Source organism: Sarcophilus harrisii, chromosome 1, assembly GCF_902635505.1.
Source record: "Sarcophilus harrisii chromosome 1, mSarHar1.11, whole genome shotgun sequence".
In the NCBI taxonomy this organism is placed as follows: Eukaryota; Metazoa; Chordata; class Mammalia; order Dasyuromorphia; family Dasyuridae; genus Sarcophilus; species Sarcophilus harrisii.
In genome coordinates, this window is record NC_045426.1 from 380128894 (window position 1) to 380154225 (window position 25332).

Sequence of the window (25332 nt, forward strand, 5' to 3'; positions counted from 1 at the left end):
TAATAAATGCTTAAAAATTTATTCACACTTAGTTTCTACAATAATCAGCACTGCACTAGGGAACAATAATGTATTTTCATCATTGATTTTTAAAGTGAATTGATTATAGGATTACATAGAGTTCAGCCTTGGCAGAAGGAACCAGATTCATATTTCTCCTTTGATACCTGCTGGTTATGTGACCCTGACTAAGTGACTTAAATTATTGTTGTCCTACACATTGTAGGTTGTAGAATGGTGCCGTTTTGGTGAAACGGAGTATCCTTGTTGGCAATTTCATAATAATGAAATCATAGTTTTTAGTATAAAAAAATAAACCCACAAAAATGAGATACATCACAAAATATAGAAACTCAAGGCTAAAAATTATTCCAGAGGTTATCTAATCCACTGAATTACATAAATAAGAATTCCTATCACAATATCCCAACATGTGATCATTCAGCCTCTATTCAAAGCCCACAAATCATGGTGAAAGCTCTAACTTCAAAACCAGCCCAGACCATTTTGAGGATACTTTTTGTTGGTAAGTTTTTCCTTCTATTAAATCAAAATCTGCTTGTTCTTCTTTTTTCCACATTCATAAAATACTGTAACACTTTCATCACATTCCCCTGATGCCCACACGATTTCATTCTTATTCTCCCCTGCTCCTCCAACTGATCCTTAGCATTGATAGTCTCCAGTCATTTACTATCCTGGTCATGTTCCTCTGAATACATCCCAGTTTGGTAATTTTTCCAACACTTATCATAATAATCTACATAGAGAGTTAAACAGGACAGAGATGGTTTGTACCTCTCTCATTTTTAATAGTATGTTTCTCTGAATGTACTCTAAGGTTGTGAGCTTTTCAGGCTGTCATCTTGAATTACTTATTCATATTGACTGGGTTCTCTTATTTAGGGGAATAGCAAGTAAATGCATTCATGTGCAGCCAAAACAACTGAGTCTCCAACACAATTTCTGCATATAATTTTTGTACTCAGCCTATACTTCAGCGTTCTCATTGTTGTAGGTACTTCTTTTGCTGGGGAAGACTCTAAGTTATGCATCTGATTCTTAATCATTTCTTTTGATAAATCCTCTCTAGAAAATTTACTCAATCTATTGGAGACCTTCCTCTTGGTTTTTTTGGCATTTTGTAGATACCAGTACATCATCACCATCAGGGACAGTAGCTCCACAGATGGAAGATTCAGAATTAAAAGTTACATAGTAGTCCATCTAGTTCAATCCCTCACTTCTCAAAAGAGGAACCTGAGGTTCAGGAAGGGTAAGTGAAATGAGAATGAGAAAAGGTGGCTAGATGGTGTAGTAGATAGAGCATCAGTCCTAGACTCAGGAGGACCTGAGTTCAAATCCAACTTAACCCCAGTTGCTTCACACACACAAAAAGAAATGAGAATGAGAAACTGGTAGTTTAAGTATTGTTCTGATATGTCCCCAATCATACTGTTTATGTAATTTCTTGCATATAAACCACCCTTGGAAATATGCTGCAGTCTATGTAATGAAATAGCTTTTCATTTTGTTTTTGGTTTACTAGCATAGGATTAGAGGATTTAGATCTGTAAAAGACTTCAGAGATCACTTAAACAGTCTTGTTTTTTACATGAGGAAACTGAGGTGGATAGAAGTAAATGTCTTGCCCAGAGAGAACTAAGACTGGAAATCTAGATTGTTTGATACTAAATATTATACTTTTTCCAGTCCTCTGAATTTTTATTCTTCAGAGACTTTAATGGTCCATGTTTTACAGATATGTAGCATTGCTAAGGAGAATGGTTACATCAAAATATGTGCTTTTATAGCAGTTAGTATCTTGTGATCTCTATTTACAACAGAAATGCAATTATCCAAATAAATTCTTACCTGTTCTCTTCTTCCTAATTATCTATCCATAATATACGTATTGATTAATGAATTACCTCATTGAATTCATCCAACATTAATGTCATAATGAGGACAATTATACATTTTTTATCCACTTAGGTTTTTCAGTATGGATTCTAAGTCTGGTTTCTGTTGATTGTGAAACTCATTTTAGAATAATATTCTTTGGACTGGATGTGTACCAACATCATTCACAAACAGATACGTTTGAAGAATCTAACCATATGAAATTTCTTTTCCATTTGAATTGTGTATAGGAATTTTCTCTGGGATTGGGGTCAACACTTTTATTGACTAGATCTTCTCTGTTGTATGTGTTGCTTCATTTTGATAATCAAAAAATAGAAAATATCCCTCTGGTTTTTATCTGTCAAGGATTCTTGTAGGATCTTAATATATTCAGGATGGACAATGTGTTGAGTTCCAACTTCTGATCTTTCTTTCCTTTCTCCCCTTCTCCCTGAGATGATAAGCATCTGATGCAAGTTATGCATATGTAATCATGCATATTTCCATATTAGTAATTTTGAAGTAGAAAGCTTTTAAGCCTTTATATTTCTTTTGCAAGTCAAAAACTTTTTTTGTGATTAGAATATGATAGATCTGGTAGGAACTTGTTTTCTTTATATCACAGTAAACTGTATGATTGTAAAAATGCATTTTGCTATTGAGACTCATCTGGAAAAGTCTATCTGATCCCTCATGATATTTTTCAACAAGGGTACTCTCCATGCATTAATTATTTTCATAGTAATTTTAGAAAAATTAGAAAGTTGCTGCACAGGCCTGAAGTTATTGATGTCTTCTCATCTCTTATCTCCTTTTAGAGGGGATAATACTATTATTATATATAACATATATTATACATATAATATTGTATTATTATTATTACATATATAATATATATTTGTATATATGTATACAATTATATATGCATATATAATATGTAATATAGTTGGAGAAGGAAGTGAGGGACTAGGAAGTGTGAGCAATGAGTTTAATGTGGGAGCTATAGATAGTACTTTCTCCACTGATCCATTCAGTTGATCTTAGTAAAATTCTGGACATCTTAGGGGACCTGGAAGAGGAATATGATAGCCATGGAATCCCGGGGGGAGACTGCCAGAATGCTAGGCCTCTGGTGGGTAGGAAATGGATTCTCAGTGATGTGACCATCTGGGGCAAATTATTTCACCTAATGTAGTGCCTTGAACACAGCTGGAATTCAATAAACATTTGTTTGTTAATATAATTTGGCTTGAAATAAGACTGGATAAGAACCCAAAATGCTAAGATACAACATCCTTAATAGGTAAGTCAATGAAAAGTTCAAAAAAGATAAAATCTCAGAAATAAAAGAAAATATTTATTAATATGAATAGGGCTGACCTACCATTGTGGGCTATCATACACATATTACCTCAATCCCTAATATTTAGCTATAGGAAATTTTGTGTTTGTTTCAATTATTGCTCTCACGTGTGATATTTCTAATCTACAGGATTTTTGTTGATAAGGAAACTGCTTTGAATACTATGACCAAAATATCACTTGCTTCCCTAATGCTGTCACTGTTCAGGGGTGGCAATTATGTGATTATAGGTTTACTTTGTCATCTTTCTTGCTAGCAAATATCTGAAAGTGACCTGGGAATTATTATAAGATTATTTTTATTTTGAGACCTTATGAAAAAGTAGGCAATTTTGAAAGAATTTGTTAAAATAATGACTAAGAGAAGCAATGGGAGTAGAGAAAGTAGATCTATAGAGGGCAATGCTTAAAGTTACAATGACTAGGTTCAAGAAACTCCTTTGACACATATAGACTGTGACCCAGATCAGCTCACTCAACCTCTCAGTATCTTGAGCATTTCTTTAAGACTATCAGTTGCAGAACAGTTGCCAATTTGCCTTGATAAAAGAAGGAAGATTTCCTCATGAGGAAAATTGAAATCCCAAGTCTGTACATAACACACAAAAATACCAAATACAAAAGCTTTTTGAAATTATAAAACCGAATTGATGGATAAAAAGTCAAAACAAGGAAATCACACAAGGAAAGAATAAATCACAATTAAAATTCACAAGAGCTATCTAGTACTTGCTTTCAGTTTACTGTCATATGGTCATTCTCTATAGTCATTGATATTTAAACCATTTTTAACTAAAAAAAAACAATAAATGTTCTAGAGCTTTGCCAAGGTTGTATTCTTCCTAATCACATGGCACAAATTTACTTATCTGACCACGGTTTCTATAATAATTACTAATGTATCATTATTAAAGCTTGTTCTTTATGAGAACCATCTGGAAGACAATCCATGTGGGCACTGATATTTAGTAGATTTAAACTCAGGTAATTTTTTTGTTATTGTCCCAGGAGTAACATAAATAACCTCAACTGAAATATCTTTCAATAGGTAATGTAGTAATGATGAGGGTGAGAGCTCTAGAAGTAGAAATAATGGGCAAGTTTATTTGAGTGCTGGCATTTGAGTAGAAAGGATATCTTTCCACCCTTCTACAGGAGAGAGTAAAGGGATTACTGGGATTATAGCGAAGGAGAATCCTCTTGTTTCAATACACATTTAAATTCTGAATTAGTCAGCTTTGTCTTCCAAACTCCTGTAGCATATAGGTGGGAAGGTGGGTGCAAGACAGACCAGATTTCCACTTTGTAGTCTGGGGAAAATAGGCCCAACTGGAGTCACTCTGTCCTTTCCTTTCAATTTTGTTGTTGTTCAGTCATTTCAATCATGTCTGTCTCTTTGTGACCCCATTTTATGGTATTATTGGCAAAGACACTGGAGTGGTTGCTATTTCCTTCTCCAACTCATTTTACAGATCAGGAAACTAAGGCAAAATTGAAGTTCTTACCCTGTGTTACCCAGTCAACTAGGTCAAATTTGAACACAGGAAGAGGAGCCTTCCTGACTTCAGGTTCACCACAATACTTCAGTGGTTCTCAAACTTTTGTTTTCAGTATCTTTATCCTATTAAAAATTATTGAGGATCTCTCCAAAGAGTTTTTGTTTATCTGAATTATATTTATAGACATTTACCATATTGGAAATAAAAACTATTTTTGAATTTGTAGACCCTCTAAAAGGGTTTCAGAGATCCCCATTCTCTAGACCATACTTTGAGAACTGCTCTAGATGATACTCTCTTTAGATTCCCATTTTTTCCATTCTCTTGTTCTTTTCTTCTCTTCTTTGGCCCTAAAGACTTGACTTAAAATCACGAACTTTGGTAGCCCTCTCCTTTACCATGGACCTTGACTACTTACAATATAGTTGGAGAGAGAGGTTAAGGAAGAGGTGGAAAAAAATGACTCACCAGATCTTTACTGATCCCCCTCGAGTACTAAGCCCATTCTGAGCTGAATTGTAGGTGACACAGATGTCTGTTATCAGGGTGATAACTGATAGGGCAGGAGCAAATGGGAGCCACACAAAGCATAAACCACATGCTCCATTACGCCGAGCCTTTGGGGTGAGGATCTGTAACCTCTGGATGAAGACACATGCCCTCTCCCAAAATAAAGATCTAAGAAGACCTTGTCAAGGATGCAGCTGTCACTGATCTTGTGACATAGTAGGCAGGGCTGAGCCCAAGACTGTAGAGATGATCTAATCTAAACCCTTTCATTTTACAGATAAAAAGTCACACTCTGAGCAGCCTGTAACTCATCCCAGCACTCAAGAGCTATCCAGGCAGGAGAGACCACCAGCCCAGATAAAAAACCATTTGGGACCCCAAAAGTCCCAGAGCCATATGAGAATTTCAGGTGGAGGCTTTAGCTCTCTTGATCTCTTTCAGAGAATGAGAGACTTTCAGGGTATAAGGAGGGACCTCACAGATCTGATCCAATCTATACGCATAAGAACCCCCCCACAAATTACCCAAATTACCTTTTAGTCTCCTCTTAAAGACATCCAGCAATGGGAAATTCATGGCTGAAGAAGGAAAGGCTAATGACATATGTTCACAATTCTCTTTTCCCTTAACAACTTATTGTGAATGTATCTGAGCTCTTCCAGACTAGGTTGTATTTCAATATGTGCTATCTTAAAGGACATAACAAGTCCCATATGCCTATGGCAAAGAAGAGCTTCTTTTTGTCTTATATTATCCTCCTTTCAAGATAATAAACTCTGAGGCGAGGTATGTTGGGCCACGCTGTAGTGAAGAGGAGCCCAAAGATTTTGCTCTTCTGGGTTTTACCTACTGACAGTCTTATAACAGGAAGAAGGCTTGTGCCCTCTTTGGAGTTTGGCAGGAGCTGCTGCCCTTACATCCCCCCAGCTCAACTGTCCTGGCTCCTTGCTAGGAATAACCCTCAAAAAGGACAACAAAAATCATATTCATTGTAAAGAAGGAAAAGTTAAAAATATGAAACATGAGGGTTAATAAACAATTTTTCACTTGTTATAGAAGAAAAATTAAGCTCTATAATTTGCTATGTTTTGCCAGGAATTCTAATTATACATACATACACACACCCACAGCTCCCCCCCCCCCACATATACACACATCTATCTATCTATCTATCTATCTAGTCCTGGTCTCCTTTGACCATCTAGTGAAATCTATGTACCTTTTTTTTAAATGATTTTTTAAATCATTTAAAAATTTAAATCATTTAAAAAGTATGGAAATATTAAATTTCAGCTGGAAGTTAGTGAAAATAAGTAATTCTCCTTTCTCCCATTCAAATTCATAAATTCTCTGAAATCCAAGGTTAAAAAAAACCTACTCTAAGGTGATTTCTTCTTCTTATATTATTATTTTTTTTGAGACAATTGAGATTAAGTGATTTTCTCAGGGTCTTACTTGCTAGGAAGTATTAAGTGTCTGAGCCCTCCTGACTTCAGGGCCAGTGCTCTATCCACTATGACTGATCCTGATGATTTCTTTGAATAGAGAATTCCAGCTTGGATTTTAATACTGACTCTGTCGTGATTTGAACAAATCACTTAAATTCTCTGGCTCTCAGTTTACTTATTTGTAAAATGAGGAAAGGTATTAAGATTAGCTAATCCCTAAATACTTTCTATCTCGAAATTCCTATGATGAGAATAAAATCTTCATTAGAAAGTATTTTTCATTTGCAACATGCTTTTTTCTACAATGATCTTTTGAGACAGGAATTACAAGTCTTATTATTCCCATTTCTTATAGGAGAACACTGAGTCTCTTAAAGCTTAAATTATTTGCTTGTGATTCTACAACCAAATAAATATCTGAGATAGTATTCAAATGCAGGTATATTTAATTGCTCCTCACAATCCTATAAGATCCAAGTCATGTCTCTTCTGTGAGTTTCAATAGAATGAGAAGGTTGAAATAGATAATTTCCTAATTTACAGGCTCATTTGATAACATAAAACCTGAAACTTTCAGTCCTGTAATGAACTTAAATATTTAAATTTAATTGATTTTAATGTAATATAATAAAAAATCTGTTACCATTCTTTCAAAAATTTATTCTTTTGAGTTATTAATTTTTTCCAAATAGTAAATATTCATTTCTAGCACCCTCAATTCTTTCTCACTTGATTAAAGGGCTGCTCAATGTCATACTATGGTATATAAGTGAGGCTGAGTTTGTGAAGACAAAGCCATGAGAGCTGACATTTAAATAGCACTTATTATGTGTCAGGCACTATACTAAGAGTTTTGCAAATATATCATTTGACCCTCACAATTACTATTATTCGCATTTTACAGATTGGGAAACTGAGGCAAATGGAGGGATTTGGGGTTTTGGGGAGGCTGTTTTTAAGCAACTTTCCTAGAGTCACACAGTTAGTGAGTGTCTAAAGCTGATTTGAACTCAGTCATTCCTAACTCCAGACTGACCGCTATATCTGCTGTGCCCTTAAATTATCATCTATCTCTGAGAGATCCTATCAAGCTGGAAGTGACTCCGCGTAGAGGCCCACAAATGTCTTCTTATCCAAGTACCAGCCTATACAAATTCAGAGAGGCTATTCAACATGAAAAGGGTGGACATTTGGTGATGAATCTTTTGGCCACTGCAACTGTACACACACCAATGTAAAACTGGATCATTTTTAGCAAAGAGTTTCCTGCCAAGTGGAATTCCTTCCATGTTGCCATAAAATTCTTTTGCTCTTTTAGGATGAAATACAAGAACTTTCAGATCATTGCTCAGTGATATATTCTGGTCAAGCCTGCATTAATTACTAAAAGCAATTAATGGATGCCTGATTTCTTTATTTTTTCTAAGACGTCTTCCCAGTAGGGAAATAAAAGTGGGCATATATGATAAAATTACCTTTTTAAAGGAGCAAGTTAAATTAGCCAGATTTAATTTTTAATACTTACTTTCATGGAAAATAAATAAAAATAGGAATGCAAGTAACATCTAACATTCAATGAAATAATCCATAGCGAATCAAATGAGAGGGAAGGGATAAGATTGAAGGAAATTTTTTTTCCCTTTTGAATGGTTTTCTCTAAAGAAAAACATTTAAAATTCTGTTACTTTATCTTCTAATTTCCTCAATTCTCTCCAATAATTTTATTAGCAATATTCCATTCTTAAGACTTTCATTTTTTTCTTGCCCTGGATGACAGGTTAATTATAGCACTGATATATTTATCATTTACCAACCGTTCTGATTTGGCCTCCTGGTATGGTGAGAGGGATGAAGTAGGTGTTGTAGGTGCACTTGATCCTGAATAGCCTCTTGTAGAGAGATAAGAGCTGTTGCCATAGTTGCTATATCTGATGAGTCCAGGAGTCCAAGCAGAATGATAAGAGAGAGAGAAAGAACATCAATCAGCAAAGGAACAATATATAGTAAAATCACTTGGTTCCTACACAGAAACAAAAGAATGCTTCCTTACAGGCCAGTTCAAGTAGGTCTAGACATTTACTGAACTTGCATTTTCACTGGGGAAGGTAGTTATAGAGCAATTGGTGGAGGGAAGGATTCCTGTAGGAGGGAAAAAGCTGCACCATCTAGAATTTCATCCGTAAATACTTATCAGGGGGAAACCAGGCAAGGCTGAAAAAAATGGGCCCAATGGCTTACTCCAGATGAGTTCAGTGCTTCTGCAATTAGGGAACATTTTCCTTAATCTAGAATAGAAAGAATATCTAATCCAGGTGGCAGTGGATAGAGCATTGGGTCTGGAGTCAGGAAGATAAGTTCAAATGGGACTTCAGATACTAGCTGTGTGATCCTGGACACAGTTTTCTCAACTTTAAATTGAAGATTAAAAAGAGCAGCTACCTCCTAGAGTTGTTTTGAGGATTAAATGAGATAATATTTTAGAAGTGCTAGCACAACTCCCAGCACACAGTAGGCACTATATATAAATACTTATTCTTTTACCTTTGCTTTTCTCAGAAACCCAGTTGTCTAATGTTTAGTGTGAACCCCACAATCCAAAATATTACTTGGCACTCCCTGAAAAGCCCTGCTTTATAAAATAAAATGAAATAACAACTGGAAAATGAAATTAAATGAGAAGCAAAGGAAACCACATAACTGAAAATACTACTTGAAAAACCTTGAGAGTGATTTATTAACTGGTTTGAGACTTGATAATTGATCATTAGGAAAGGAGCTGAAAGGCCAAAAAACATGAGCCAGCAGGGTTCATTCTGAACAAATTAAAGAAAACCAATGTATTATTACCCAGGCTTCATTACAAATAAACATGCAAATGATTGGGTAACACATATTTACAAGTGAAAAGAAGTCTAATTCTTTCCAGTTATAACATGAAGCATTTCCTCCCTTTCATAAATGCATGTAGGTATTACTCTCTAAGAAGTCTCTAAATTTTTTTTTTTTTACTCATGGTTAAACACATCCCTCTGGAGAGAAAAAGAATCCACAAAAAACAGAGCTTTAGGAAGTTCAATATGCCTTTCATTCATTAAAAACAAAACACACATAGACCCAAAATACCAACTTCAATATATGTTTGTTGATCAAAGAGAAATTGTTTCCGCGACTTCTGGAATAACCATTTATCCTGCTAGAGGCTATTGTATCAGTGTTTCATCCAAGACTGTGTACAAAACCAAAAGGACAACTGCTTAGTTGTCTCCCATTTTTATCACCCTACAATCATATTTAACTGACGTGACAGTTATAGGACATGTACATATCCTGAAGCTTCCTTTTGTTCTTCAGAAACAGATGTCCTTTATCAACTGCTTCTATTCACTCGCCATTAATCACAGCATGAAAAATTTCTATGAAGTAAACACAGATCATCATGAGTTACTGGCTAAACATATTAAATTTACTTTATCCTCTCGCCCACTCATAAAGCCTATATTGACTATTTCCCCTACAGAATAATTCTCACCTCTAGAGTCTGATTTGACTTATGAACAACTGTCTGGATATGTGATAATCATTAAAAACATACCCTACTCACATATCTTGCTATCCAGAAGAGTGATTTTTTCATACATATTTCAGAAAGCAAGTAATAATAATAAAATCTAATGCTTATGTAGTACATTAGGGTTCATAAAGTACTTAATATAATGTGAATACAAATATATGAATTAAATAATATTATACATATATTATTTACATAATATACATATATAAAATAAAGCTGAATCCTCAGGACAGTTCTGTGAGGTAGGTACTATAAATATTTACCATTTTATAGGTGGGGAAAACTAAGGATGGGAAAGATTATGTGACGTCTTACTATAGCTAGTAAGAATCTGAGGTAGGATTTGAATCTATGTCTTCCTAGTATCAAATTCAGCATCACCCTCATGATGTCTATTGTTGGTTCTCTTCAAGAATGAAGCATGAACAACCACCACCAAATTCAGCACTCTTTCTACTCTGCTGCACTGCTGTAAAAATAAGCCAAAAGTCACCTTTATGAGGAGAGGGCAGGATTTTAACCCTGAGTTTCCATGTCTATTAAAGTTAACATGAAGAAAGAAAACCTTTATATAGAGAACAGATGTCTTCAACTGTCCAACGTACATCCCATGCCCTTGTCTCCCCAATTCCTTTATCTTAGACAGTCTTGTATATTCCCTTGGATTGATAGCCTCAGCTTGCTGGGAGCTTCCTTTTCCCTTCTCCACAGGCAGAAACACAACACAGACCCTACAAATTCTATTCTTTTTATTCTCTTCCCATCTGTTCACATACCTCCACTGAATCATGTTTGCTTCTTGTCCTCTGTGCAGAATTCTATAAACTATAAGCCAAATGTGTTCATTCCTTTTTCTTCCAAAGTCCATACATGGTCCTTTCCTTCTCTTGTTATAACAAATGATCCTGTTCCCTAAAATATTTTTCTGATAGCTTTCCAGACAGCAAGGTCCCCATCACTAGGGATAACACACTTCAGTCTGCCTACCATGTATCTTTTCAGAACCTCTGAGTTATTTAATTTTTTTTTTCCTGAAGTGATAATACTAAACAGCAACACCAGGAGAATGTTGATATTTAAGAGAAGAGTTTTTGTGGCAGTGAGCAATATGGGATTTTAAAAGTCAAATATACTAATAATGAGATCCAGATTGATCTATTCACCCAAGTCTGGGACCAGCTCACTGAATATCTGATTATATGTATTATGTATCTAGCTATTTATATGTTGTCTCTCTCATTAGAAGGTCTCAGAGAATAAGACTTTTCTTTTGCCTTTGTTGGTATTCACAGGCTTATTTCTTAACCTGGCATAGTAAACAGTTAATAAGTGAATGTTAATTAACTAATTATATTTACATTATTTAATCCCAGGTGGCTAACCTCAAAAGCAAGAGAAAGAGAAAAATATCCCAGAAAGGACTTCTTGGTTTTCCCTTTTTATTCTAATAATTCCTGAATTTAGGAACACAGTGGTGGGTTTAAGTAGATGTATGGATGAGAAGTGGTTGTTGTTGTTCATCCTTCGTTCATCAAAGATGTCCCCATCCATACTCTAGGTTGAACCCCCCTTTTACATTCATTTACATATTATTCATGTTATGCTGGACTTCATCTCTGGTTCATATACTATGCAAGTGATTTCTAACAAAATACATCAAAATTGAATGTCCCTCAGAGACTGAAATTAAACATAGTGGATTTATTTTGGGGGGAGGCCTATCAAGAGAACCAATTGCAAAGCAATTTATTTGATCATCTCTTGATCAATCAGTTTGGTTGCTAAATCAGCTAAAGTCACTGGAGCATGGGTAGACTTTAAAGTTTAATTTCAATTTCTACAAAGGAGAATCCGGGATTTTTGTCAAAAAAGCTGATGTCATTCCCAAAAAAGTGTTCAGAAAAAAGGTCAGAGAGATAAGGAAAAGCATAACCACTGAAAGGAGAAAGCTGCAGACAAAAGCCAGGGGAAATTCTGAAGTCATCTTCGATAGAAAGGAAATGCTAAAGGAGAGCTCTCAGTCTGGGTAAACAAATGATCCAATCTGCTACACAGAAAAGCTAAGACAGAGCAGGGCTGAAGCGTAATAAGCCTGCACTGGGAGCTGAGATTTTCAAGTTTAGAAGCTTCAGGTTTTATTAATGCCATTATTTATGTCTGCCCATGGCTCATGGGAGATTGTGCACCTGTTCCACTTTAAAGCTGAGTACATGGTCTAGTGATTTTCATTTTCTTAGTGAGTAAAAAGAACCAGTATTGTGGCCATCTAATCAATTGCAGTCAATTTAACAAATGGTCAAACCAGACTTGCATGATGTAAGGATCAAACACTAAAAGATTAGCTATTACTAAAACTATACTTGTTGAATATTAGAAAATTCAGTAAGTATGAGCAGTATTTATTCTATGCTCACAAACACTGTCAGAGATGTTATAAAACATTTGCAGATCTCCTCAGTAAAATCTCACACCACATTCTTAAGTAAATATTAATTTTTGATTTTTATAAGTGTTCAATGAGAAAGTTAATATATATTAAATTATTATCAGTGATTTTCCATCCACCATTATGTTGTGATTATGGAGACAAAGTGGAATGTTTGGACCAAAAGGTACTATGCTGAGATTATGACAATTTAGACTTTATTTAAAATACTCCTCAGCTTCTGATTAAAGTCTAACACCCCATATTGATATGGACATGACACAAATTTACAAAAGTAAGACATGTTATCCCAAAGGCATTTGATCAAGAGATGAAAAATTAATTTTCAAAAAGAGAAAACACAATCACCAACAACCATAAAACAATGATCAAAATATCAATAATAAGAGAAATACAAGTAAAAAGAACTCTAGGATTCCATATAACATTAATCAAATTAACCCAAGAAATACAATCTGACAAAATGCAATGGTGATAAGTACTGTGATAAAATAGCTACCGTTAATGGAATGGTTGGTCCAATCTTTTGGAAAGCAACACAATTGTATTCTAATAGTTTTATAAATGAGAATTCTGATTCATTGGCCCTCTTATTACACTCTGGGGAAGTTATTGATCAGAATACAAAACAAAACAAAACTTCTCTGTACAAATTTATTTCCAAGATCAATGTATATTAAAGGTAAAAAATCAGAAACACATTAAATGTCCAACAACTGAGTATTAGTTGAATAAATTATAGTAAATGAATGGCATAGAATAGAATAATAAAACATTATGTTGTTGTTGAGTTGTTTCAGTTGTGTCCAAGTCTTTGTGACCTCATTTGGAGTTTTCTTGGCAAAGACACGGGAGTGGTTTGCCATTTCCTTCTCCAGCTGATTTTACAGAAGGGGAAACTGAGGCAGACAGGGTTAAGTGACTTGTCCCATATCACACAGTTAGTATAAGTTTAGATGTGAACTCAAGGAGATGACCCCAGGTCTACTGTTCTATGCATTAAGGCACTACTTAGCTGCTCTTCGAGTATCTCATGTTCTGATTTTTGGTTGGGAGCATGGTGAGTAAAATATTTAAGAACAGCACATGCTCTTAATTCCTCATCTATTTTCCCCCCTGCAAAGAAGATTTGGGATATGCACTCAGGGATACAAACAGGGGTATAAAAATCCACTCAAAATTACCTGGAAGAGTGTTTGTTGTTTTCGCTTATATAGAAGCAGAAAGGTAGCACAGTAGATAGGACACTGAACTTGGAGTGAAGAAGACCTGAGTTCAAATTTTATCTTAGGCAAATTTGCTAGCTATGTGACCTTGGGTTAGCCACATAATTTCTCCTGGTCTCAGTTTCTTCACTTGTAAAATGACAATAATAGGCTGCATTTATCTCAAAAAGTTACTGGTATAAGATAATGTCTGAAGAGCAATCTGCAGTGTTATATAAGTGCTTATCAATACCATCATTATTATCCTGGGAAAGGATAAATTCAGAAAAAATCCAATGAGATCATGGGCAGCATGTTAATAAGACAAGGACAGGGCCATTCAAAGGGGAGAAAGCTCACACCTTTTCCTCTTAAAGCTGTTCCTGAAGTCATGATGTCTGGAAAGTAATGGGGTTGGTACCCGATTCTGTAGTAGACACATAAATCTCAAGATAAGGCAGAATTCTAATTGTTGTATTGCTAGCCAGGGTTTCTTTAATGGATTCTGGATAGCACTTGCCAGAAGTTTTATTTTGAACAGAAAATGGCCAAGGAGAATAAGGGCAGGAGATGGAACTTGCATTGCAATGGTTAACCATGTATCTGGATTAGTTCAAAGTGAAAGTATTCCTAGTCATCCTATCATACCAGTAGGAGCAATGGGATAATTTCCTTTCCTGACAAAAATGAACTTTCATGCCTTTCATTCAGATCACCCGAGGCCATTCCTGATTCATGTGAATCTCAGATCCATGGAAGGGATGAAGCCTCAGATGCATGGACATTCCCTGGAAGTCATAACAGGAAAAGGGGATGGCACTCTCACCAGACAGGTTCTGACTTTGCAACCGAGGCAAAGCATTTCAAGGGCTTTGAAGGCTAGTGGTTTTTCTGGGATGATCACCAAGAACTATCTTTGTCATCCAGAATAGAATCACAATATAAGGAAAAACAATGTTCAAAACAGGAAAGGAAAATGAGCAGAAACACACATGTTCCTGAAATACAGCTTATGTAGCACAGTGGATCTCTAGAGCTTGGACTCAAAAGGACCCAAGTTCAAATATGACCTCCAACTCTTATTAGTTGTGTGATTTTTGTGAATCACTTAGTCTTTGACTCAATTTTCTTATCCAAAAATGGGTTTGTGAGAACCAAATTAAAATAATAATTGCATAGTGCCTGCCACATGGTGCTATATAAATATTATTGAATATTATTATTACTACTACTACATATGAATAAAATGGGAAGCATGAGTTTATACTTTTGTAGCTGCTCACTTTGTTGGGCCAGAGTGTCACTTCTCACAGAATGCAAGTTGGATTGAGGTTCCCCTACTCTGGGGCTTCAATCTTGAGCATTGCAGAGGTCACTATTTGAAAAGACACAGCCAGGAGGTTCTCAAATCAGTCGCCACCTGCTACAGCTATCAGAGCAGCTGTTTGGCTGTACAATAATTCAGCCACTGTTCAAAGTGTGATTTCTGGGCTCTCATGTTTCCTTGGGTAGGTTCCAAAAGGCCAGGGGTTCTTAACCTGGAGTTTACATACTCCAAAAAAGTGGTGACCTTAGTTAGGAAAAAAATTATATCTTTATTTTCTGAAATTCAGCATTTCCTTCGATTATGATTTTTTTAAAAATCAACTGTTCTGAGGAGTTCATGAGTGTTATCAAACTGCCAAAAAATATATAACACAAAAAAGGATAAGAAGTTTGGCAGTAGGTAGTAGAATTTAGCTGCACACTGGACTAACAGGAGGCCTTCCCTGGCAAAGACTTTTCAGGGTATAGCAACAAGGTGGACTTGATCACCCTTTCAAAAAATCCACATTAAAAAGACCTCCTAATAGACTATATTTCCTCATCAAATCCAATATGGATTTGATCTCATTCTTAATCTTTGATCCTTGGTAGACTTGGAATATTCAAGATATTGAATTGTTTGGCCTCCAAACAAGTGAAGAGTCCAGGATCAAATTGACCCCAGGAAAAAAAAAATCAGAAAAAAAGCATGAAATTTTGCTTTGACAGATGGACCTTTCAAGTGATTTTGTTATAGGAGCTATCACTGCTTTGCATATTACATGGCTATTAACCATAATTTAGTAGTGAGCTTGGTAACATAGTATACAGTGCTGGATCTGGAGGCAGGAACACTCATCTTCCTGAGTTTAAATCTTGCCTCAGACATTTACTAGCTGGGTGCTATGTAGACCACTTAACCTTGTTGACCTCAGTTTTTCATCTGTAAAGTAAACTGGTAAAAGAAATGGCAAACCACTTTGATATCTTTGACAAGAAAATCCCAAATTGGGCCACAAAGAGTTGGATGTATCTGAAATGACTGACCAACAGCAGAGGAGTTGCCAAAGGGAAAAGCCTTAATACTAGAGACAAACTGGGTGGGGATAGATTTCCAAACAAGCTTTGACCTCCTGCCTACAATAATGCTCATTATCTTGAAGGTTTTGAATTATAGGAAGGTAGATCCAGAATTAGAAGGAACCTAAGAATCCATCTAATTAAGTCCTTCTTCTTACAAATGAGGAAACGGGGGTCTAGAATGGTAATTGATTTGGCTGATGATAATTGATTTTCTTTTTTTTTTTTTACAAGGTAACAGAAGTAAGTATATACATATTTATATTTTGTGGTGTTTTATTCTTTATATTTGCACAATGAAAAAATTTCATAGCACATAAGCAATGTTATGGGTCTACTATAAAACAAAATAAGCTATAACTATATAATCATACAAATAATATTCCACATTTATTCTATAGCATACTTCAAGATTTTTTTTTAATTCAGTTACAAGAGATTAGATGATAATTGATTTTCAAAGAGATAGTAAATATTAAAGGTGGGATTGGAAGTAAGGACCTTTAAGTGTGGAGCTAGTGCTCTGGTCTCCATACCATAGTGCCTCTCTAATAGTGAGAATAGCCATAGCATATGGTCATGTCAGAACTTTCAGTGGCAAAAATGAAAAGGACAAGAATCAAGGGAAACACTATTAGCTGATGACTTTTTAATGGTCATTAATAACAGTCACAGGACATTTGGATACAGAGTTGTCAAGGCTTTCCTTTTCTGTGTTGTCTTTCTATTTTTTATTTATATCCTCAGAACTTAGTACAGTACCTAGCATGGAATAGATACTTAATAAATGTTTGCTGAAATAAATCGAATTGAGTATTTTGAGGGGGAAAAAAACACATGGAATGTGTTTAATTGAGTTCCATGAAGCAAAGGAAAAGAAAAAACAAGAAAAGTAGAAAAACAAGAAAGAAAAAAAGAAAAGACACCCACCTATTAGAAGAAAAAGACCGGAAATTGTAGGGATCAGAATCAGAATCAGGGTATTTGTTCAAATGTACAGGGTCTGATGCACTGTTGAAGGAAGGAAAATATAGAGTATGTCATTCAGAAAGTTGTATAACATTATTTCTGTTATATGTGCCCCCAAAGTGGTTATAAAATGTCTAACTCTGTTGGAATATCTTTTTGTAATCTTTTTTTTTGTCAGCAGTGTCTTTAACTGGGGTGTTAACAAAAGGACTATATCAAAGTGAATACTACTTACCCAGTCTTTCTGTAAACTATACTTCCTTCAAACTCTCTATTGAGTCTTAAAGCAAGAATCTTTGTATAATTTAGAAAAACTGATGAAAAGCTGAATGTAAAGACACTTTTATATTGCAGTAGTTATTGATATCTAATCTAATGAAAATAACTACAAACACTGCAGAAGTCAAATAAATGAGCAACTACAAAGAATGCATCCATATTCCCCAGATGAGTGCTTAATAAAGCTTATGCTCAGAGCACATGTGAAAAATCTACCTGTTTTCTTTCTGGACTTCTCTTTCCTTTTCTTTTGCAGTTAAAGGAGAGTCCTCAAAATCATAAGAGAAAAGGTGAAAAGGAGTATGTGGTACATAAGGCAACTTTTCTACCACTGGAGATGCCTTCTGATTGGTAGATGCTGATGAGGAAGTAGAAAAAGCTGATGCAGATGAGGATGGTGAATGAGAAACATGATGGGGGGATGATCCAGGAGATGAACCAGGCACAAATGATGAGTTGCAAGATGGGTTCTTTGATTTAACACTTGAAGGAATCCACTTTTCTTGAATCATTGCACTTGTGGAAGTTGAAATTTCAGAATTCTTAGAAATGTTATCATTCTCAACTTGATTTAACTCTGAAGGAGAGCTGATTTCACTGTAAGAAAGAGTTATAGTAGAGAGGAAAGAAAAGGGGTAAGGAATCCAGATTTGAGAATAGAAGGGAGAAAAAAGAAAAATAAAAGCAGTCTCTAAAGTTAATACCAGTTGAGTCCAGTTTTGTCCATTTACTGTCCATTTACTCTTCATGCCCTAACGAGTTTGATTATACATCTCTAAAAGCAATAAGGTCCTTAAGTCACTGGGTTGTTCAGATCAAGGGAGGATATTAGCAAGCAAACCCAGTTTAATGAGTACTGGGAGCAGTTACCTACAAGGTGCAATTTGAAGGACAACTAGAAGGCTTAAAGTCCCTCAAATCCCCTTCTATTTTGTCAACTAAATTTCTTTCAAATTATATAATTAGAGTTTCATTCCTTGTCAAATAGACTTTATTCCTTATTAAGGCAAGGGGAGGAAAGATAGTAAGTCTTTCAAGTGACATATATGCAAACCACTCTATTAAATCATTTTCTGAAAGTAGATCTGAGGAGAAAAGCAAAGAGGGGAAAAGAACAAATAGAGAAAGACAGTGGTGACATCAAGTAGGGTAAAAGGTACAGAGAGTGGGGACACTGAAAACCTGACTTTCATAACTTTGTCTTATGCTAATCCTATCCATTGAGCCCAAAGTCAATCAAAATGACCAACTCTTAGGAATGCCCAATTCTACTATATTTGTATGAACATGGTATTAGAACAAATGCTTCATCTGAAAGCATTCCATATGTACACTGGGATATGTTCCTTTTACATTTCTCATAAATTTAGAATTTTGAATGATTTTAAGCAAGCCACTGCATTTTTCCTGGGCTTCAGTTTCCTCATTAGTATGATTAGGCAGACTAAATGGCCTGAGGTCTCATGATTATCAGCTAAGATATATGTTTTGGTTTTTATTCTCTATAGATTGTATTTCAGAATTCAAAGGATTTTGGAGTCACAGATTTAGAGTTGGAAGTCCTTGGAGGACATCTAGTTCAATCATTTCATTTTAAAGACGAGGAAAGGAAGGTTTAGGAGGATTAAATAAATGGTTGAACAAGTAGTAAGTGGGTTGAAATCCAGGTCTTCTGACTTCAAAAATAACATTTTTTCTACCACATCACATTATTTGTTTTTTAAATTAATTATTCTTTAGAGACTTGGAAGGTATTGAGTTTTTAATTGTATAGTATTGGTTAGAAAATGATAAATTAATGTCTTACCCTAAAATTTACTAAAATACATACAAGTTTTAGTCAGAGGATATTACCATCTCCACCTGTCTAAATATAAGCAAAAGCTTATGAGCAAAAGGACTGTCATAGTTATAAATAATTTTTTTTCCAAGTCACTGCAATTTTCACTCAAAACTTTGTAAGCATTTACTTCTTAAGAACAAAGTAAAGAGGCACCTTTGCAGCTTTATCTATCTGTAATCTGTATGAGTTTGAGGATGTGATTTCCAGGGTCTATAGAGCTTCATGGGTATGGGAGAGTGTGTGTATAAATGTATATGTGTTTTGGAAATAAATGTTTATTTTTCTTCCTAGTTCTCAAATTACAATAAGAGGGCCACACAAATTTCTTTATTCTTTTCTACTACCATTCCTTTCAGTTATCTAGCTTTGTTCCCATAGACATTTGTTTCTTCTCCTGAACTAATACCTTTAGGGGCTGGGTAGCTCTATTATGTATTTAGCTGAGTATTTATATCTTTCTTTTCTTGAGAGATTATGATGTAGTGAACAGAAAGACAGCTATGAAGTCAGGAAAAACCTGAATCCATGTCTTGCCTCTGACACATATTGCCTGTGTGATGCTAGGTAAGGTACTGAAATCATCCATGCCCCAGGTAATTCTCTAAGACTTGTAGAAAAAGTACCAATCTACATTCATATAAACTGTTCCCTATATTAATGAAATTATGGGTATCATCCCCTACTTGTACTTTATCTCTCTTATCATCAACCTTGTAGTCTTTATCCCAGGAAGTTCTGGAGGGGATCAGCAGGAATTAGTTTATTGGGTCAAAAATGTTTCAGGACCTGAGAAAAAGTCACATGTTCATGGTTGGAAAATAGTCTCTCCCTTTTCCCAACAACAATTAAAAAATGTGTGTAGGTATTTAATATACTGTGAAAGTGAGCATCTCTAACAATCTCATCCATAATATAATATCTAACTTGAAAAATGGGATTAGCTAAATTACTAAAGATACATACATATGTATATATAACAAGTACTGTTGTAATACATGAAATATGTAGACATATAGTTATATGTGCACATAACTCTATTATATAGTTAACAAGTTAGTAAAAATAAATATATGTATAAACTATGCATATATACATGCAAATATAATTCCCTAAAACTATACATACCCAAAATATAAAAGGAAGAAATCCAAATCTCTCCAAAGTAATAGGTAAATAAATGCAAGGTAGTTTGGGAGGGAGAGTACTAGTAGTTGAGAGGTCTAGGAAAGGTATCATGCAAAAAATTGACATTTCAGTTGCATCCTGATGGAAGAAAAGCTTCTTTGGGGAAGAGAGGGTATATCTGCCTTTGGATTTCCTCCTACTACCCACTAGCACCTTTAATACAGTAGATGCCTAATAATATGTTTTGAATTGAATTTTTTAAAAAATGAAATATGTGAATAAATGCAGTAGTTTTATAATAAAAATATTTAATCATTTCTATAAACCAAATTTGAGCAGAAAACTAACTGAAAACTGATAGAATGTTTTCATAAGAGTATTTTCTTTAGAATCAGAAGATTTGGATTCAAATCCCATCTTTGGTGTCTATTGTCTGTGTGACCATGAGTAAGACACCCAAACTCCTTGAGCCAGTTCCCTCATTTGTACAATGGGAGTATTGAACTAGAACCTTCCAGTTATTGTCACTTAATAAATGAAACATAGGCCAGTTTAATGTAAAAGCAGCCAATGACAAATTAGTCAAGTGAATTAGTATCGAAACTTTTAGTTTTGAGTCCAATTAGAGAGTGTACACATCTGTGATACCTGTCTTTAACCTGACAGGAGGCATCTTCCTCTCTCTCATCTTCTGAATTGGGTTCTGTAATTGGTTGTTCTTCTTCTTCTTCTTCAAATTCCTCCTCCTCCTCCTCCTCTCTGATATAAAGTCAAGAAAAGAAACATGCACATAGAAAGAGACAAGGAGGAAGAAGGATGAGTTACACAAATAAATTGCAAAGAAAATTAAAGAAGGAAAAAAAGGTGGAATTGTGAAGACAACACATGTAGCTGGTACAGAAGATGAAACCCCTGCTAAGAAATCTTAAAATACAGGAAGTAAAGAGAGAGACAGAGAAGAGTTCTCGATTTGAAGTTAAAAGAACCTGGGTTGAATTCTTGGATCTTCACATATTATTTCTGGATCTCGTTTCCTTATATGTAAAATGAAATGGTTAGATTAAGTGAACTCCTCTGGTTCAAACCTATGATACAAGATGGAGGTTGGCAGCCTCAGCCCAAATGCCAGATAGCAAATGGACATATATTCTCTGGTAGATGGTCTGGTGCTAACATACAAAACTTTCTGAGGTTGGGGGGATCTGCTGCCAGCAATGAGAGGTAAGCAGTTAATCCTTATAACCATTCTGTGATTTTTCCCATTTGGTTCTAGGAGTCAGGAATCCTGAGTTTCAGTCCTATTTTTTGTTGTTGTTGTTTTGTGGTTTGTTTGTTTGTTTGTTTGTTTTTGCTAGTAAATAGGTAAAGCACTTCAGCTTTCTAGACCTTTCTTCCCCCATAACAAAAGGGGGTTGAATGATATGGGCCTCCCAGGCCCTTTTTCCCATCACAACAGCTATAACTTTGATTTTAAACAGATTCTTATTTCTAAACATTTAGTTCCTAAATTTACTAAAACAAAGGACTCTATCTATATATAAATTTAAGGGTTGAAAAATAATGCCATAGATTTGACCTTATCCTTCATTCCTAAAGACCATTATTTCCCCCTCCCCCCAAATTGTCATCCCAGGGTTTGGCTTTTCTCAACCACTTCCCAGTAAAATATTTTGTTTCTTTCACTTCCTGATCCAATGGATATATTTTGAGAAAACGATAAATCTAGTTTTTAAGACACGAAATCTGGTCCTGACACTGTTTTCAGCTAGTCTAGTCAAGCACACACTTTTTTTTTTTTAATTTAATAGCCTTTTATTTACAGGATATATATATGGGTAACTTTACAGCATTAACACTTGCCAAACCTCTTGTTCCAATTTTTCACCTCTTACCCCCCCCCCACCCCCTCCCCTAAATGGCAGGATGACCAGTAGATGTTAAATATATTAAAATATAACTTAGATACACAATAAGTATACATGACCAAAACATTATTTTGCTGTACAAAAAGAATCAGACTCTGAATTATTGTACAGTTAGCTTGTGAGAAATCAAAAATGCAGGTGTGCATAAATATAGGGATTGGGAATTCAATGTAATGGTTTTTAGTCATCTCCCAGAGTTCTTTTTCTGGGTATAGCTAGTTCAGTTCATTACTGCTCCATTAGAAATGATTTGGTTGATCTCGTTGCTGAGGATGGCCTGATCCATCAGAACTGGTCATCATCTAGTATTGTTGTTGAAGTATATAATGATCTCCTGGTCCTGCTCATTTCACTCAGCATCAGTTCGTGTAAGTCTCTCCAGGCCTTTCTGAAATCATCCTGTTGGTCATTTCTTACAGAACAGTAATATTCCATAATTTTCATATACCACAATTTATTCAGCCATTCTCCAACTGATGGACATCCATTCAGTTTCCAGTTTCTAGCCACTACAAAAAGGGCTGCCACAAACATTCGTGCACACACAGGTCCCTTTCCCTTCTTTATAATCAATTTGGGATATAATCCCAGTAGTAACACAAGCGCACACTTTTAATGGGTAATTTTGGTTTGCTCATATGCTACTAAAATCATTATCTATTGCTGCTGCAATAAGATTATTACCCATTTTCAAAGGTACAAAAGGACTGCCTTAAAATAATTGGAATCTCATAGAATTTTTAGAAGAAACACTGTCTTTGAGAGGTAGGAGTCCTTAGAAATAATTTAAATCAACCTCCTCCATTACAGAAAAAAAGGAATTTGAGGCCCTGGAGATATGAACCAATCAATGAATCAATCAACAATAATCCATTAAACATCAGGTATATTCTAAACACCGTGCTAGGCAATGGGGAATCCAAAGACAAAAGGAAGCAGTCCCTGCTTTCAAGGAGCTTAGATTTAGTACAGGGGAACAACACACACACACACACACACACACACACACACACACACACACAGATGTATATTAGATAGAACCTTACTCAACCCAAAAATACCACATAACTTGGGACAGCATTAACTGCTACAAGTATCAGGAGAAGCTTGAAGTGCTTTTCATGTTCCAAAGAAGCACTTGTATTTTATCCTAGAGATAACAAGTAACCATTAGAGTTTATTAAGTAAAGGAATGGAAATCATTAGGAAAATCATTTTGGCAATTATGTAGTAGATAGATTGGAGTGGAGAGATACTTGAGGCAGAGATACTTCACTTGAGAGACGATGAAGATCTGAATGATAATGGTAGCCGTGTGAGTAGAATGTGAGAGATGAAGTGCAGGGGAAAATGGCAATATCTGACAAGAGATTGAATATGTGGAGTGAGTTAGAATGAGGAGTCAACATTTACACAAACCTGAAAATGGTAATGCCCTCGAGAGAAATCTGAAAGTTTGAAAGAAGAGCAGCTTTGGGAGAAGAGAACTCCATTTAGGATATGTTGTGTTGTGATTCACCTACGGTCACAAAGTCAGCAAAAACAAACCAACCAACCAAAAAACAGTGCTAGAAGTAGATTGCCAGCCTTCTGACTTTTAATTATATATCCACCTCTTAAAGATCTTTGCCTAAAAATTTACATAAATTCTAAAGAAGTCTGGAAAAGTCTTCAGAACTTTCTTTTCAAGATATTGTGCCTACTTTGCCCTGAAGTGAATGACTTTGAATTGGTACATTCTTGCAAAATCACATTTCCAGGTGGACCTTCCAGCTATCTGGTTATGCTGAATATTTGGAACAATGATAAAAACCAATGTGGCTTCTTTAACATTCAAGCCTCAAAGAACCAGTAAGAACTTCCAGAAAAATAAGAATTAGATGTGTGTGGTTTATTTTAACATACTGATTTTTTTTTCTCTTGTGTACAGAATCCATATGACTGGACTGTTCATTTGACTAACACTATCTGCAGGGGCAGAGATGAGGAATTACATAACCTGGGCTATAAACTGGTAAAAACATAATACATGGAAATGAATGCTGGCTCTGTAATATAGACCTCCCCCCACCATCCTCATTCTACTTCCCATAGTCTGGGTCCTACAGATAAAAACTGTGTGACTTTGAATATATTGTTTAATGTCTTTGGGTCTCAATTTCCTCATTTGTTAAAAAAAAAAAAAGATTGGATTAGATTATTTCCAAGATCCCTTTCCATCTCTCAGCTTCTCTGGTATTCACTTTGCAGGAATGCATGTAATGCTTAAAGTCAGACCAAACTGTATTAAATCTCAGAGTCCTCAGGGGATGTAGTTCAGCCCCACTTCTATGTTTCCAGCCATTTGGGACCATGAAGGGAAGCAAGAGCAGCAGTGAGCATGCTTGGAAATCTGCCTCCTACATCCTCTGCTGCTTGGCCTCCTTCCTATTGCCTGATCTGGTTAACCCCAAACACATGTTCAAATGAGCATTTAACTAAGTCTTGTTTTTAAAGGGGGAATCCCTTTCCGGGAAAGGTTTCAGAACTTTCTTTTTGGGAGTTTTTGTTTGTAACTGTGCAATGAAACCACTTAAAATTTATTTTAAAATCTTGTTCATTTTTCTGTCTGAGTGTTATTTTACAGAAATTCTGGTATCAAATTTGAGTGTAAAACTAGATGTTCTTATAAGATAAGACTGAGCATTATGGTCTCCAAGGCTGGAAAAGATTCTTAAGAAGAGTTGCTAAGTGAACCAACTGAGAAATGTTCAATGTATAATAGTTGCCATTTTTCTAAGATTTTATATATCATCTCAGGGAGCAGGGGATAGCTTGAGAGTCCAGGTAGAAAGGGGAAGATTTCTGTTTTAAGTAGATG

General features: G+C 35.3%; 1 protein-coding gene across 8 annotated transcripts in view; it reads right to left on the bottom strand.

Annotated features, from left to right (window-relative positions):
- Nucleotides 1-25332, bottom strand: part of FHOD3 (formin homology 2 domain containing 3) — a 638119-nt gene that overhangs the window by 122320 nt on the left and 490467 nt on the right. For 4 of the 8 annotated variants that reach the window (XM_031946054.1, XM_031946049.1, XM_031946048.1 and 1 more), the window contains exons 11-12: nt 17262-17342; nt 8539-8652 (exon numbers count right to left, since the gene is read on the bottom strand). In XM_031946054.1, coding sequence (XP_031801914.1) covers nt 8539-8652; nt 17262-17342 — 195 coding nt within the window. The remainder of the gene's footprint in view (nt 1-8538; nt 8653-17261; nt 17343-25332) is intronic. The other 4 variants (XM_031946051.1, XM_031946055.1, XM_031946053.1 and 1 more) reach the window with 1 other exon arrangement.